The following is a 17499-nucleotide window of genomic DNA, read 5'->3' on the forward strand; positions in this document are numbered from 1 at the left end:
TCGAACACGGAACCGGTAGTTGCGTTTGAAACGGAATTTTTATACGATTCTAATTAGATTCCGTTTCAGAATTCGGATTGATTTGACTGGGTGACCTTAAATATTGTTATTGCTCAAGCTGAAGCAACATTTTAAAAGGGTACATAAGCAGTTTTACAGTTGCAACTACCTTTAGTGTTATATAAAAAAAGATTAATTCCGATAGCTTTGTGCAAAGTTCTTTATTATATTGGTCATGTGTAACATAACCACCTGCATTTTTTTTTGTAATCAGAGGTCGACCTTTTTTTCGAAAACAACAAAGCATAAACTTACCTGTTTTATAAAGTTTTTGGACAGTGATATTTAAACATTGATTTCAACCTTAATAGAATCAAAAACACACTGGAAAGGTGCATTAAACTATGTTCAGTTTATTCTCCCACCAAAATACTCTGTATTTTGTTTGGATTACACTTGTTCTTTTTTGTTCCATTGAGCTCTTCTCGTTTTAACTAAAGTTTGCTTTTACCGATTTTTGGTTAGTTTTTTCATCGATCTTATTTTCCGAAGTATTCGTACATTCTATAGAATAGTGTTAAGGAGATATAATCGCTGTCTGTTTTCTTTTAGTTTTTGTTTCCTTTGTCTGCTTTCGTCGATATTCTCTTATAATACGATAATGGTTTGATCATGTGTGTTCTCTAAAGTGTGTCCGTTCATTCATCCTCGTCCTTTTTATTTTAGATTTTTATGACATATCTAACACGTTTTTATTTATTTTTTTTCTTTTTTTTCGAAAACGAAAAATATATATCTCATCTAAACTTTCACTTATACAAAAATACTGTGTTCAATTAAACTGTCTTTTTCCCCCATGTTTATGTTTGTTTCTTTTTACAACGATGTACAACGTGTCCCTCAATACCCACAAAATTTTCTGTTGTTTTTCGTTTGTATAAAAATAACTAACCTAGAAACAGTTTTGGTTGAACAAATTATCGTACCTATTTCGTCATAACGGAAAAACGTATTTTTCATTTATCTAGATTTGCTGCACTTTCTTCTTCAAATGCTCCACACTTTATCAACAAATTTAGTGTGCAGCAGTTTGTCATTCTGCGAGTGCACATACCACACACACACGCGTTTGAAAATGTACAGAAAACGTTTTCTCCGTTTTTTTTTCGCTGCACAAACTCTCTGTAGCATCATCTGCAGTAAATCTGTTTGTGTTTGCGATTTATCTTTCCACTTTGTTTGTGTTGTTTTATGTGTGTGTGTTATCGCTATGCATGTACTTATTCGTTATCTATGGGTTTATGTTTTGGGGAAATTTATCTAGAGCTTCTTGCTTCGATTCTTACAATTTTCGTGTTTGTTTTTTCACTTTTCTGTACAAAAAAACTTTACAGAGTTCCGGAGGGGGGAACCTCAATTGGGCCTCATACCGGAGCTCGCGTGGAAAACAGAACCAGGGTGACGGCCGCCGTGGTGGTGCTCACCATTGGCGTCAGGTGCTGCTATCTGGCGAGTCCGCTCCGCAGCAGCAGGAACAGCAGCTGTTTCAGCACGAACCGCAGATCCACGGCTTGGAGCAGCGCGGAGAAGGCACACGATCGCTGATAGATTCCGTACGGGTTGGCGGTACCTGGTGGGGGAGAGGACATAGCGAAAAAAAATGTATTACAATTGTATATACAATTACTCAAAAAAATATTTACGTTGAAGTTACGTGAAAAGCTATGTGGTATTTTTCCACTAAAGTTTTCACGTAACTTCTACGAGGCGACCTTAGTAGAAACGGAATTTGCTTGGCCAGATCGTTTCACGTCGTTTCTACGTGTTTCACACGTGAAAGCTAAATGAATTAATTGACGATTTTTACGTGTTTGCTGTAGTAAACATTATATAATTTTTATGGTATTAGGTGATAATTTTAATAGATTCTTTTTTGTCGAATAGAAATAAGAAGACATGAAGATGAATTTGCTAAAACTCTTTATACTTATTAACCAAAAGTTTTTTTTGGGACAATCCCATCGTTTGCTACTAAATTAAAAATAACGCGGGCATAACCGTGCTCTCGAGTCGAGTCCCTAGGCCAAGTACAAAGTTGCCACAAAATGGACACGTGTGCTGCTCCAATTCATGTGCAGTGCGCTTGACCACATCACTCATGTAGCCGAGCAGGAGGGTGTTCGAGCGAAGCAAACCGAATACGACCGCGAACGTGATCAGATCATGTCCGTGACATCTTCGGTGGCGTCAAACACCATGGTAGAATTGGCCACTACGTAGAATCGGGGGCTGATATTCATTGACCGCCGGGGGAAAAGATGCTGCTCGCAAGGATCTGCCAGAAAAATATTATAAATTATTAATAAACACATTCTAACTTAATTCAACTAACCATTCAATTTTCAATCGAATTTTACGGGCAAAAGTCCCACAGCACGTCTTAACTGGACGCAATCAATTTTCATACTAAAATAATCACGTAAAAAAATCGCTAAATGGCGCACCGAATCCCGTTGAAGTAACATTTCAAAACACATAAAAGCTACATGAAAAAGCCTAGTGGAAATATACTATAAGGTTTTTCACGTAACATTAACGTGAAAACATTTTTTGTCCAGAACATTTTCACATTATTTTTACGTGTGTCACGTAAAACGGGCCTTTGGAGGGGAAAATAGGGGTTACGTGATTTTTCACGTAGCATCAACGTGTGGATTATTTTGAGTGAAATGTTCAACCAAATCAACGCTTAAGGACAAGACAAAGGGCTTGGAAGAAAAAAAAAATGTAGAGGGGCAATGACTGTCGGTGATGTTTCTGAATTCAAGGTCCAGAAATAGTGAATTGAAATGAATATATATGTAAAATGCTTCTACAAACAACAAAAAGAAAACCTTTTTTTGATTGATACATTTTTAATTAAGATTTTAATTTGAATTTGAAAACAAACATGGCCACCAAATGGCCGATCGGGAATGATGCCTTTTTAAACCTTAAAAAATAGTCCTAAAAGAGCACAGTCCAGACTCGATTATCAGAAGGCCTTGGAATTTTTTTTCTTCGGATTATTGAATTTTGCTGGCTTATTTTTAATTGTCGAAAAATTTACCCTTAACTCTTTACTACCCAACCTCGCCTTAAGACGAGCTTCGATTAAAAAATCGCCAAAAATACATTTTTCAACCCATTTTTGATCTTTCGAAAGCACCGGAAAGAAGAACTTTTTTTTTTTACAGAAGATGTGAAAAATAAGAAAAATAGAAAAATAACTGTAAAAGCATGAAAAAATGAGTCCGTTTTGCGATGCCTGTCCGTCGGGTCGCATGTTTTTCGCGTCGTTCGTCGTCGGTGAGTTTGTCGGGTGAGTGCGCGCGTGTGTGTGTGAAGTTGCGACTGGCTCTGGTTGAAAAATGACAGTTGAGCCAGTCCGTTTTGCGATGCCTGTCCGTCGGGTCTCATGTTTTTTCGCGTCGTTCGTCGTCAGTGAGTTTGCCGGGTGAGTGCGTGCGTATGTGTGTGTGAAGGTGCGGCTGGCTCTGGTTGTTACGATGACAGTTGAGGCAGTCCGTTTTGTGGTGACCTGTATGTTTGTCTATTCCTTTCTATTGACGTGGCTTTTTTTCCTTTTTTTTCTTCTTAGTTAGATTGTAAAGTTCAGTATCGCGATCGTCTTTCTCGTTAGTCAGTCGGGTTTCTTTGTTCTATGATTCGCGATTGTTTCATGGGTTGATTCGTTCTTAATTGCGTTAGCATAATATAAATTATATTTGACCATTCGTTTCCCGCGAAATCATTTTTTAGCATTATAGCTCGTAAAGCACGGTGACAAATATTGTTTCAACGCGATTGTTCAAGTCCTTCAGATAACTCATAACTCATCAGTAATTAATTGGTCGCTCATCTTATTAAAACATTAAAGTATAAATAGTCTCAGGTCAACTCTACGTAAATGTGTTACGCTGAGTATAATATTTCACCTTTTAATTACACATAATTTTGATTCTATCCTTCCACAGCCGGCTGTCTAAGATTGAATCATTTATGCTAAACTCAACACCAAATAACCGGGAATGGTCTCATCCGCATCATCCGATTGTTTGCCTTGAGAATACATAATACATCACCCTGTAACTCAACGAAATTCATTGATTATTGGGCCACATCATCATCCTCTATGATGAATCCTGGCCATTACCCTTTCCCACTAACAAAATCCCAAGTAGAAGTAGTTTTCCGGCACACGCGGGGGTGTGGATATCGTATAGAACCCACCCTTGGTAGCAGCCTGTGCTAACTAACATTCCCGTCCCATCCCCTCGAGATCTACAAACTGACATGGCGGGCGCCGTTGGTGGCCAACGACTGTTTCCTATTAGCAACGGCTCTAGTTTTGATGATCGTGATGTTTTATCTTTTCAGCGCATTCATGCATGCTGTTGATAAGGGAAACATTATTTGATCGTTGAAGCGTATGACCGATTGTGTTGATAGGATATTACGGTCCTGTTCAGCAACGGAGAAGGACAACCATGGGTGGTCTCTCATGCTCATGCTCATGCTCATGTAAAAGCATGAAAAAATTAAATAAGCAAAATGTAACGATAGTAGGTGGTAGAATAGGTCAAATACTACCAAAAACAAACGTTATCTAAACAAGATAAATGCAAATTAAAATACAAAATAAAAAACTTTAAAAAACATAATACATGAGAATTAACGTTTTTTGTAAAACAAAAGTTGCTCATAATGACACGGGTAAAATAAAAATTTTACAAAAAAAATTGGGCCGTAGAGGGTTAATCTACTATAAAGTGATTAAGGATTTTTAGATCCAAGTTAGCGGTGATGAAATATAAAAATATGTATTTATAATATTTGCTAATTTAAGAGCGAGTCCACGAACAGGGCATACCCCTTTGTATGGGACCTCGTTTGGACCTCACCAATCTGCCTGAAATTTTCAGGGGTTGTTTGTACATATAAAACTAGCATCTGGCCAAAATATGAGCACTCTAGGTCAACGGGAAGTAGGGCAAATCGGGACACAAAGTTTAAAGGTTTAAAAACGTCAAAAATCTTAAAAAGGCTATAACTTTGGCAAAATTCAATTAAATTTCAAAATTCAAAATGCATCTGAAAGGGCTTAAAAAAATGCAACAAAATGCAGGGTAGAGCATCCCGATTGGTTAAATCTAAAGGGAGTTATTGACGTTTTAGTGAAAAAATAGCATAATTTTCAAACTCAAATAAAAAAGTGTTCCATCCAGATATCAACTCGGTTCGACCTGCAGCTTGTAGGAGACATCTGGGACTACCATTAGAGACTGAGAACGCTTTGGGTAAGGCAGTTTAACATATTAAAAAGACACTTTTACTTTTAGTGAAATTTTTGGTTGTGAATTTTTGCTCGGGGGACCCCTTAGATCCCATTTTCTGGTGATAATTTTATCATATTCGTGTTCCTGAGACAATTTCACAATAGAAACATACATAAAAATGTTAATTTTGATCCATTTTAACCCTTTAAAAAATAAAAGTTAAAAAAAAAATTATGAAGCTGCTTTTTTCTGGTGTCATCTAGTATCCTTGGAAACGAGCTTGATTTTCAAAAAATGTGAATCGAAGATTTTTTTTAACTTTTATTTTTTAAAGGGTTAAAATGGATGAAAATTAACATTTTTATGTATGTTTCTATTGTGAAATTGTCTCAGGAACACGAATATGATAAAATTATCACCAGAAAATGGGATCTAAGGGGTCCCCCGAGCAAAAATTTACAACCAAAAATTTCACTAAAAGTAAAAGTGTCTTTTTAATATGTTAAACTGCCTTACCCAAAGCGTTCTCAGTCTCTAATGGTAGTCCCAGATGTCTCCTACAAGCTGCAGGTCGAACCGAGTTGATATCTGGATGGAACACTTTTTTATTTGAGTTTGAAAATTATGCTATTTTTTCACTAAAACGTCAATAACTCCCTTTAGATTTAACCAATCGGGATGCTCTACCCTGCATTTTGTTGCATTTTTTTAAGCCCTTTCAGATGCATTTTGAATTTTGAAATTTAATTGAATTTTGCCAAAGTTATAGCCTTTTTAAGATTTTTGACGTTTTTAAACCTTTAAACTTTGTGTCCCGATTTGCCCTACTTCCCGTTGACCTAGAGTGCTCATATTTTGGCCAGATGCTAGTTTTATATGTACAAACAACCCCTGAAAATTTCAGGCAGATTGGTAAGGTCGATGCGAGATGGGTATGCTTTGCTCGTGGACTCGCTCTTAAAAGACAAACAACTGTTCATTTTATATTGCAGAACATGAAACTGGTATTAAAAATAAGAAAATAAAAAAAAAAACACGAAAATTATTTTTATTTCATGCTGTTTTCCATTTGAATGTACAGAAATCTGTTGTTAACGCACATTATGATCGATTCTATGTCTTCGGCAAAGTTATTGATATTGCGCCTAACTTCTCTGAAAAAAATAGCAAGGTTTGGTCGAAAATAAATGTGTTTAGGTCTTTCCAAATTTGATTCGAAATTTTCGATTTTTTTTTAATTTTTAAGCGTTGAAAAATGTCGAAAAAAATATATTTGCCATTTTTTTTACTTTGTAGAAGTCATGATCATGCTTGATCAGAAAACTTTCTATGTTTTTTTTCCGACATTTTCTACAATTTTTTAATCGAGATTTTCGAAAAATTAGCTGCACTGCCAAAAGAATTTGGACCATCTTATGCCAAAGCTCAAAAGATGGCATTTTTTGTCACCTAACAAGTCCAAAAATTACATATTTCCTAAATGGTTATTTTGCGCAATTATTCAATATATTTTTTATTTAGTAACATTTTTTTCTGAAGAGTGCTAAGCATTAGCTAAATTCCACAAATTGATCGATCCAAAAAGCCGTTCTCAAGAAAACGATTATTCAATACATCAATAACCTTTTTGTATGGACATTTGCACAAAATTGTTTGAAAACTAGTCTGAAATTAAAAAAAATGTCCATGTTGTTTATGGACGAACATTATAAGATCATTTTTGGTGTTAAATTGGAGCTCATAGACCCAAAACAAGACAACGAAAAAACATTTATTTCGTTATTTGATTAACCAAAGATTTGATTAACGAAAGGGACAATTTTCCGAGGATTTCGGATAATCGAGTCTTGGATGTTTTAAAAATTTTCTGAAAAAAACCCATATCTTATGGATCGGATTTCAATTTTCACGATTTCGCAGATAGCGTAAAAAATCGTGAAATTCAGTGATTCTCGTGAAATTTCATTATTACGTAAAATTTATTAAATCATTGCAAGAAATAATAAAATACAACATTGACAACAGAATGTCTTTTTAATCAAAATGGCAACAAAAGAAAAGGGCGGATAAGCATTTTGACAAAAACAAATTTTGCAAATTCTGAGCCAACAGGTAACATTTACACAAAACTCGAAATGTAAATCAATAGCTGGCCTTCCCAGCACTCTTTAAATAATGCGGGTTTTGTTGAATAGTCACCCGTTGGCTCAGAATTTGCAAAAATGTTCTGACTGCCAAAATGCTTATGCGCCCTTTTCAAATGTTGCTACAGAATTTGGAAAAAAATCATAAGCCACGAGAACACTTTTTTGGAATTCTCAAAAATCCTCCCTCCCGCGTTTGACAAAAAAAAATTAAAAGCAGAATTTTAAAGGAAAATAGAAGATTCAAACTTGGTTTGCTCAAGAAAAAACGGATTTGGGTGTAACATATTAGCCATTTTTTGGATTTTTTTTAGTCCTGTGAAATTCTCGCGCTCTAGTGAGAGATGGAAATTTTAGCGTGAAAATCACTAAGCCTACGCATGGATTACAGAGTACAATATAAAGTGGTGAATCATGATCACAACTTCTTAAGGTAAAACAATACGTTTTGAGGTGGATTCGATGCACTTTATCAAACATTTAACAAAATTCGTTCCAAAATTAAAATAATAAGACACAAATGATTTTTGACCACCTATTTGATTTTCAGCACATTTTTTTTTTCAAATTTTGAACAGTATGTGCCTAAGAATAAAAGATGTTGATTGCCGTTTAAAAAAAAACGTAAATGGTGTTTTAACACAATTTTACTTTTTGAGATGCAAAGCAAAAGAAAAACATGGGCAATTTTCAAATTAACAATACAAATTGAACCAGTTATTGCAAAGATGTTAAGCTTTGGAAAACAAATTCTATTTTAAAATTGAAAAAAAAGAAGTCCAGTTATATTTTTCCATTCTCTTTGGCAGACCCAAGATAGCAAAGCAAATTGAAATTAAGCTTCGCTCGGTTAGAGTAAAAAAAAGGAAAAGCTTTCTCAATTTTCCAACGTAAATCAAATTCATCGCCGTAAGCCGTAATAGTTTTATTGCATCGCATTGATGGCGAGGTCCGTTTCTGTTTCACGACCCAACGACCACGTCCTAGAAACCGGCAGCAGCACTCAAAGTAGATCAGCACTCCCAGGATGATTGCCAAGCACATTTTTTTTCTTGCTGCCAACCGGTAGCTTTCACCGTGAGAACAAACAATTTCGTCCATTCTGGGGCTGAAAGATTAGCGATAAACCCTTCGGGTTGTCCCACCAACATCCAAGGTGGGTTTCTTCGCTTTCCGATCGGGCTTCGATAAATACCGATAAACCCTTTTACTTTACTGCATCGACAATATATTTCTCTAGTTTATTTCGATGTTCCCCCTTTTTGGTTCGAGTGCTCGAAACACAGATACAACATTACCTGTCTCGGTATTGACCTTACCCTGCAATTTTCCTCTTAAGGGTAGAAGGAATCCCCAGGAAGATGGCGAAGGGTCGTCGTGTTGTTATCTTAGAGGAAAACTTTACGGTCCGTTCTTATTGGACCCCTTGTCTTGGAGGTAATTTATAAGCTTTACTTTTCCTCAACCCTCAAAAGTTGGCAGGGAACTGCGGGGTAAAGGACTGAGCTAGACGAAATTCAACGATGAGAGCATCGTTTATGATGTCTTTAGCCTGTTGATTTCTAGGTTATAATTCGTGAAAATAAAAAATCTTATGATACAATATCGTGTCATAAAATATATCAATAACAAAAACGTATTACGAATAAGATCCCATTTCACCCCCAACTTTCACAACTCTGTACAATTGTTTTGTTTTTGTTTTTGCTCAGGTATCACACCGCAGGAGTTACATCAATTTACAGAGCGGGTGAACCTAGAAAAGGGGGTTCACTGGAGGGTGGCAATTTTGTTTGGCAATTGTGGTCACGTTAAATTGTTATGGGCGTTGCTGTGGTCGGTTTGCGCTAAAATGGGCTTGAAAACGCTGAACCGTTCCGTGTTGACGGCTTTTCGGTACATTATTAAGAATTTTGAGAGCAAAATTAAAACACAGAAAACTCCAATGTCATTTTTTCCGAAATGTTGGTCGACCTTTTTTGATAGTGGCTCAAGTAGTCAGCGGACTAAACATTTTTTCAAAAAACTTTTCAAATGTTTTATGTTTTATGTTTTATGTTTTATGTTTTATGTTTTATGTTTTATGTTTTATGTTTTATGTTTTATGTTTTATGTTTTATGTTTTATGTTTTATGTTTTATGTTTTATGTTTTATGTTTTATGTTTTATGTTTTATGTTTTATGTTTTATGTTTTATGTTTTATGTTTTATGTTTTATGTTTTATGTTTTATGTTTTATGTTTTATGTTTTATGTTTTATGTTTTATGTTTTATGTTTTATGTTTTATGTTTTATGTTTTATGTTTTATGTTTTATGTTTTATGTTTTATGTTTTATGTTTTATGTTTTATGTTTTATGTTTTATGTTTTATGTTTTATGTTTTATGTTTTATGTTTTATGTTTTATGTTTTATGTTTTATGTTTTATGTTTTATGTATGTTTTATGTTTTATGTTTTATGTTTATGTTTTATGTTTTATGTTTTATGTTTTATGTTTATGTTTTATGTTTTATGTTTTATGTTTTATGTTTTATGTTTTATGTTTTATGTTTTATGTTTTATGTTTTATGTTTATGTTTTATGTTTTATGTTTTATGTTTTATGTTTTATGTTTTATGTTTTATGTTTTATGTTTTATGTTTTATGTTTTATGTTTTATGTTTTATGTTTTATGTTTTATGTTTTATGTTTATGTTTTATGTTTTATGTTTTATGTTTTATGTTTTATGTTTTATGTTTTATGTTTTATGTTTTATGTTTTATGTTTTATGTTTTATGTTTTATGTTTTATGTTTTATGTTTTATGTTTTATGTTTTATGTTTTATGTTTTATGTTTTATGTTTTATGTTTTATTTTTATGTTTTAGTTTTTAGTTTTTAGTTTTTAGTTTTTAGTTTTTAGTTTTTAGTTTTTAGTTTTTAGTTTTTAGTTTTTAGTTTTTAGTTTTTAGTTTTTAGTTTTAGTTTTTAGTTTTTAGTTTTTAGTTTTTAGTTTTTAGTTTTTAGTTTTTAGTTTTTAGTTTTTAGTTTTTAGTTTTTAGTTTTTAGTTTTTAGTTTTTAGTTTTTAGTTTTTAGTTTTTAGTTTTTAGTTTTTAGTTTTTAGTTTTTAGTTTTTAGTTTTTAGTTTTTAGTTTTTAGTTTTTAGTTTTTAGTTTTTAGTTTTTAGTTTTTAGTTTTTAGTTTTTAGTTTTTAGTTTTTAGTTTTTAGTTTTTAGTTTTAGTTTTTAGTTTTAGTTTTTAGTTTTTAGTTTTTAGTTTTTAGTTTTTAGTTTTTAGTTTTTAGTTTTTAGTTTTTAGTTTTTAGTTTTTAGTTTTTAGTTTTTAGTTTTTAGTTTTTAGTTTTTAGTTTTTAGTTTTTAGTTTTTAGTTTTTAGTTTTTAGTTTTTAGTTTTTAGTTTTTAGTTTTAGTTTTTAGTTTTTAGTTTTTAGTTTTTAGTTTTTAGTTTTTAGTTTTTAGTTTTTAGTTTTTAGTTTTTAGTTTTTAGTTTTAGTTTTTAGTTTTTAGTTTTTAGTTTTAGTTTTTAGTTTTTAGTTTTTAGTTTTTAGTTTTAGTTTTTAGTTTTTAGTTTTTAGTTTTTAGTTTTTAGTTTTTAGTTTTTAGTTTTTAGTTTTTAGTTTTTAGTTTTTAGTTTTTAGTTTTTAGTTTTTAGTTTTTAGTTTTAGTTTTTAGTTTTTAGTTTTTAGTTTTTAGTTTTAGTTTTTAGTTTTTAGTTTTTAGTTTTTAGTTTTTAGTTTTTAGTTTTTAGTTTTTAGTTTTTAGTTTTTAGTTTTTAGTTTTTAGTTTTTAGTTTTTAGTTTTTAGTTTTTAGTTTTTAGTTTTTAGTTTTTAGTTTTTAGTTTTTAGTTTTTAGTTTTTAGTTCTATCAGTATCAATAATATCCAGCACAATAATATAAATTCTCCAAGTCCAGCAGGTATTAATCCCCCTCACAAACATAACCACAACTCCCGTTCGATGTCGGCACAGATTCAACTGGCATTATCATTTTGCTTAAAATCCTAGGACAGTCTCAACGAGCAAACGTGTTCGTCGGCAAATGGTCCAACTTTCATCCTTTCATCCAGCAGTATCGGAAACGGCTTATTACAAACGAAAGAATTTCGCCGGAAAAAAACTTTCTCCTCTGCTCTACTATAGTATTGCAAAAGTTTCCACTTCTTCGCGTCGTCGTCACCACCACTTGCTTCTGACCCTAATCCTTCTGTTGTTTCCGCCGTAACTGGAACTACTATTGCAGAGGAAAGAACTTCGATCCTTTTAACTGCTGTAGTGACTACATATCGTTGAGGTTGTGCAATCTTGTCACACGTTGATTTTGGAGAAAACTGAACTGACATCAAAATTTGGTGCAATTTTGCCACTCGTCATACAAATTTTGACATGTCCAAATTGTCACAAGTCATACATTTAAAAAAACTTTTTTTCAACCAGATTGCACAACGACAACCAAATTTTCTCTACTTTTCTCTATAAGAAGATGAAGAAAGCTCTCTCCTCGCAAAGATACCGCCATTAGTGGGCATTGTGAAGTTGCTTAATCACTCGGTGGCCAATCCAGGTTTTTGGTGAAATTTGCTTTGCTGCCGTTGTTGTTTCTTCTCGGAAAAGGGACAATAATGGTTTTGTCTATATAGCTAGAAGAAGATCCTTTTGCACTGATTGGGAAAGTGTTCGAGAACCGGAGGACAAATAAAAACACTCCCAGGGATAGAAAGGGCGAAAAAGAAGAAGGAAACTATTCTCTTGGATAAAATGGAGTACTTTTCGGAGAAATGACCCATTTTGGGGGGGCTAGCCTGTGGCGTCGGCGGCGAAGAACGTTTATCTTATTGAGATTGGAGACTGATAGTGTAGTGGTTTGTTTTTGCTTAGAGAGGTGAACAATGAATCACGTTGGGACGCTGGAAGCAGTGAGGGTTAAGTGATGGATTGTGGCAAACAGTAATTTATGCGGAATCAATTAGAATCGTAATTAGGAGTTGAACAGTGGATCGATTGTAATTTATTGCGAATTAAGTTTCAAGTCTCTCTTTGAATGATTTTCATATTGATATAAATAAACCAAAAGAATTATTTGAATCAATTGAAAATCAGCTAAAACAACTGGGCCAAGCTCAACCTCCCCATTCCCAGTCATTTCTCAGCTACTAAACTTAATCCCGATAACCCTGTTTTCCCAATTTGCCTTACTTCTTGTCTGCAACTTACAACAACGACGAAAAAAAAAGAAAGAAGGAAAAACTCACCGTTTAGCACGTGTACGGAGACGCTGTAGTGCTGGTTTGGTCCGATCGAGCACGTGTAGCTGCCCGAGTCCAGGCGGTTCACTTTGGCCACGGCCAGCGTCGAGTTGGCACCGACGTTGGTCAGGTTCGTCTTGACGCTGCAACGAGAAGATGAAGAAAATCCATGGATGAAATACAAACTGACAAACACACACAAACTGAGTCTCTGTTGGAGAAAATGATTTTGGCAAACGTCGTAAAACAGGATATCGACAGTTTGCAGACAGTTTCACACACTGAACTGAGCGGGACTGTTTTGGACGGTGTCTTTGGGGTTTTGGCAGTGGTCCATCCGAATGGTGGGAGGGGGGTTTTCTGAGGGGAGAATTTTAGAGGAAGGCAAATGCCCTCATTCGGCACCTATTTGGCCAGAAATTTGGCAGTACTAAAGGTACCGGTAAGATTGTGAAATTGAAAAACTAGACTGGTTCAAGTCTCAGAGTTCATCTTGTTTGCATGGAGCGCGTGGAGGGGGGGGGGGAGGGTTGAGGTTTCCAAAAAAGTGTCCACGTGGTTTATGGATGGCCCAGCATTTTTATAAAATAAATTATGAAATCCTAATTTTACATAAATCCAACCTTGTGTTCTAAAATCAAAATAGTAAATTTGGTCTCTTGTGTTCTAAAATCAAAATAGTAAGTTTGGTTATAATGAAAATCTGTTTTTTTTTCTCAAAACGAAGAGCAATATCTAACGAAATAGCTGTGTTCTCCTGAAAAAAGTTTACATTCAATGTAAAATTTCAGGACTCGTAGGGACCATCCATAAACCACGTGGACACTTTTTTGGAAACCTCAACCCCCCCCCCCCTTCGCCCATACAAAAAAATTTTTTTTTTGTATGGACCGTGGACAATCGCCATACCCCTCCCCAAAAGTGTCCACGTGGTTTATGGATGGTCCCAAAACCTTATTGAAAGCCATTTGGCTTTTATTGTCACCTGGTTTTATGTCCGAGGCATAAAACCTTCTTAGAACCTTCTATTCAGTCCAAACTTATTGGTTGCTGTGAATGCCAAAATTAAACTAATAAGCAATTAAGATGCTATTATTAGGTGATGGCTAATTGGTTTAAAAATGTTACTTGGGAGGTCTCGACTCTGGCCGAGGTCGAGGAGGAGGCAAATAAAAAAAATTAAATTGCAAGCCATAGTTTCAACACTTGAATTAAAAATGTATTTTGAAATGAGTTTTACACCACTTCAGTTGTTATGCAATCAGTTTTCAAGTAAATGTAAGATCTGACTTAAAACAAAATAGCGAAAAAAAAAACTTTTTGCGTTTATTGTAAACTAGAAAATCGCTACAATTGTCGGTCTGATTTTAAATGGGCTAGGGTGAGGGGTAAATTGAATAAGCAATAGCCTTGAAAAAAACATATTTAAATTTTAATAAACAACTGAAATTTGATGCCATTATTGTAATATGATTAAAAATTGGATGCAGTATTTCTTTTATCATAAAATTTCAAAATTTATTATTAGTTTAATGGGACTTGAATAAAACTATTTTGAATCAAATTTCATAAACTTTTCTAGATTTTATTGGAATATTAAAAAGATAGCATAAGTAAACTTCACGTATGAAATTATGTGGCAAAGTAAAAAGAACGACATTTTTCCTTCATTAAAAATCGGACGCATATGTTGTAGAGCGAACAATTTTATTTATTATTTATTTTAGTTACTGAGTTATCGTCACTCGCAAACTCGACACTAATTTGATGATGTAAATAAAACTTCATTTGTCCTGTTTGCTTTTTTTTCAGTGGATGTATTCCAGCAACAATGTTCAAAGCACTTTTGAAGGATGTTTTCTGATCCATTTGAAAATTATAGTCAGAGATGGTTAAGCCTTTATTAGTGAAAGATATCGAAATTTCTGTAGAGTAGTTACACATTTGATTTTACATAAAAAGGTAAAAAGTATTTGTTTACAGCTGAGCAATTCTCTACGAAATCGGTCTTTTTTCTTCAATTTTAATTTTTGTATTTTTTAATCCGACTGAAACTTTTTGGTGCCTTCGGTATGCCCAAAGAATCCATTTTGCATCATTAGTTTGTCCATATAATTTTCCATACAAATTTGGCAGCTGTCCATACGAAAATGATGTATGAAAATTCAAAAATCTGTATCTTTTGAAGGAATTTTTTGATCGATTTGGTGTCTTCGGTAAAGTTGTAGGTATGGATACGGACTACACTGGAAAAAAATGATACACGGTAAAAAATGGTGATTTTTTTATTTAACTTTTTATCACTAAAACTTGATTTGCAAAAAAACACTATTTTTAATTTTTTTTATTTTTTGATATGTTTTAGAGGACATAAAATACCAACTTTTCAGAAATTTACAGGTTGTGCAAAAAATCATTGACCTAGTTATGAATTTTTTAATCAATACTGATTTTTTTTCAAAAAATCGCAATTTTGGCTGCAAACATTTTTCAACTTTATTTTTCGATGTAAAATCAAATTTGCAATCAAAAAGCACTGAACTGAAATTTTGATAAAGTGCACCGTTACCCGGTTTGCTCTTCTCATCCCATCAATTGGTGCATTTTCTGTGTGCAGTGTAAAGAGATCTGACGATGAATGGGTGGCGGTGGTGGGTTTTAGTGGGTAAACTAGTTTTAGTGGGTTGCTATGTACAATGTTGGTCGAATATTAAATTAGAACATATTGCAACACCTGACTATCAAAAACAAAATTGTCTTGATAAGCAAAATGTGTGAATTAAATCCAAAATGAATTTAATTTATTTCAGTAACGAATTTTCAATCCATAAATTGAAACAGCCTAACGAAACCCATTTACTGGTGGTGAGCCAATGAAAGTTCCAGCTTCAGCTGGTTTGCCCGCCCCCAGAGATTGGCAGGACCATCGTACGCTATCGAGGCTGTAGCCATTCATTACCGCATGGTTTTTCGCAGATGTATCAAATATCCACCGGATACACACCCCATTAGACAAGTCCTTACCGAAGGGGGATTCCAGCAACAGCACCTCTTCAATTACAGATAAGAGTTGAACCCCCCGACGAATGGAAAAGCGAAAATTGAAACCCTAGTCCGTGGGAAAAGTTGCTTTGTTTTATTTCACGTTTCGAAATCAAAATAAACATCGTGTCCGGACAATGTAGCCCCTAGCTTTGAGCTTTTGCCAGAAATTCAACTAGGACCGTCCCGTTGGGTTTGGGGATGGCTGGTTCAGTTGAAAGATGAGCCATGTTCGTGTGTTGCATGGATTGAGCTTCCAACTTCCAGAGTGGGTGCTGGATTAGAAGGAAAACTGTTTAATTGGATGCCTTTGTGGCGTGGCTGGGTGGGAGTGGGGAAAGAGGTGGAGGGAAGGTATGTTATTACGTTTGAGGGAAAACTGAGGTTACCCGGTTTGCTCTTCTCATCCCATCAATTGGTGCATTTTCTGTGTGCAGTGTAAAGAGATCTGACGATGAATGGGTAGCGGTGGTGGGTTTTAGTGGGTAAAACTATTTAAAAGATGCTTTTGGTGTGGCTAGTTTTGTAGCAGGTCGTTTTTGTTGGGTAATGAAAGAGCATTTCGGGGAAGGAAAGCGTATTAGGGGAATGAAATTTTGGCAAGACTGTTGAAATAGCAAATATTGAAACAAGAAGGCAACATTCAATTGGACAATTTGAATTTCCCCATAAAATGTATTGAAATATGCTGATGTGCTAAACGTTCTGTGATTTGTCCCGAAATTTGGTTACCAGATTCCAGAGTTACTCTAAATGCTTTCAATGGCAGAATTCCAAGGTCATCGGTCATTGCTTGGCCTCGCCTAACATATAATCAAGCGCAGAAGAATCCAAACCAAAAATTTTCAGAAAATCACAGATCAACACTTTTTTTCATTCTCACCTGATGCCGCCCCGCTGCACGTCGTGGTTCAGGATGTTCTCGTTGTGGATCCAGTAGACGGCCGACCGCAGCATCGACATGTGCCGTATCCGGCAGATCAGCTTGATCGTCGAGCCCACCTCGTAGTACTTGTCGTACAGCGGTTCGCCCGCCTCGTCCACGATCAGCACCTCCGGCGCTGAAAATAGGTAAATAAAATATTTTTATAATTTTCAAAATAAAAACTCTCTTCAGGTGTTGAAGGTTGAGGCAACTCCGTCAAAAACTCGAGGAACTCCCGCCCGTTCTTGAAATGACTTTCATTCCCGGTTTTTTTTTCAAGTCGAGAAGCTGCGCGATGACGGATTTCCCGTTGCTTCTTGGGGGAGCCTTTGTTCTTGCTGCACCGGAAAGTGGCTCCAGGCGCGGGAAATAGATATGGAAATGATGCCGTAAATATTCATCCTTCTGCTACCGGTTTGTGAGAGTGTATGTGTGTGTTAGTTTGAGGAAGATTTTCCACCTTATTCGCTGAAGAGTTAAGGGACGATATTGCTGCAAGCGTAAGCACTTTGCATTTGGGTGGCAACATGTTGCTATAGCTTAACTCTTGGTTCGTTTTTGCCTACCCGCCAGGAGGTTCTAAGGAAGGGCTTTGTTTATGAGAGATGGTCTGTGAGTTTGTGTGTGCTTCCGGATTACAGTCACACGTTTCTTGAAGGTGGCGTTGTTGCATGCAAAATGCAAATCTGTGCAAAGAAGTGCCTAAAGAAGTCAGTAAAGTTGAGCAGGGTTTTCTGGGTAAAAACCAACTTAATTGTAGCAATGACGAAGAACTTTGGCAAGTCATTTTTTTGTAATTCTTCTACCATATCTCACGTTCATCGATG

General features: G+C 34.8%; 1 protein-coding gene across 1 annotated transcript in view; it reads right to left on the reverse strand.

The window, feature by feature from the left end:
* Positions 1–388: 388 nt before the first annotated feature.
* Positions 389–17499, reverse strand: part of LOC6051713 — a 119477-nt gene continuing 102366 nt past the window's right edge. The window contains exons 5-7 of the mRNA XM_038256252.1: positions 16631–16808; positions 12712–12848; positions 389–1630 (exon numbers count right to left, since the gene is read on the reverse strand). Coding sequence (XP_038112180.1) covers positions 1503–1630; positions 12712–12848; positions 16631–16808 — 443 coding nt within the window. The 3' untranslated portion in view covers positions 389–1502. The remainder of the gene's footprint in view (positions 1631–12711; positions 12849–16630; positions 16809–17499) is intronic.

Source organism: Culex quinquefasciatus, chromosome 2, assembly GCF_015732765.1.
Source record: "Culex quinquefasciatus strain JHB chromosome 2, VPISU_Cqui_1.0_pri_paternal, whole genome shotgun sequence".
Classification (NCBI taxonomy): domain Eukaryota; kingdom Metazoa; phylum Arthropoda; class Insecta; order Diptera; family Culicidae; genus Culex; species Culex quinquefasciatus.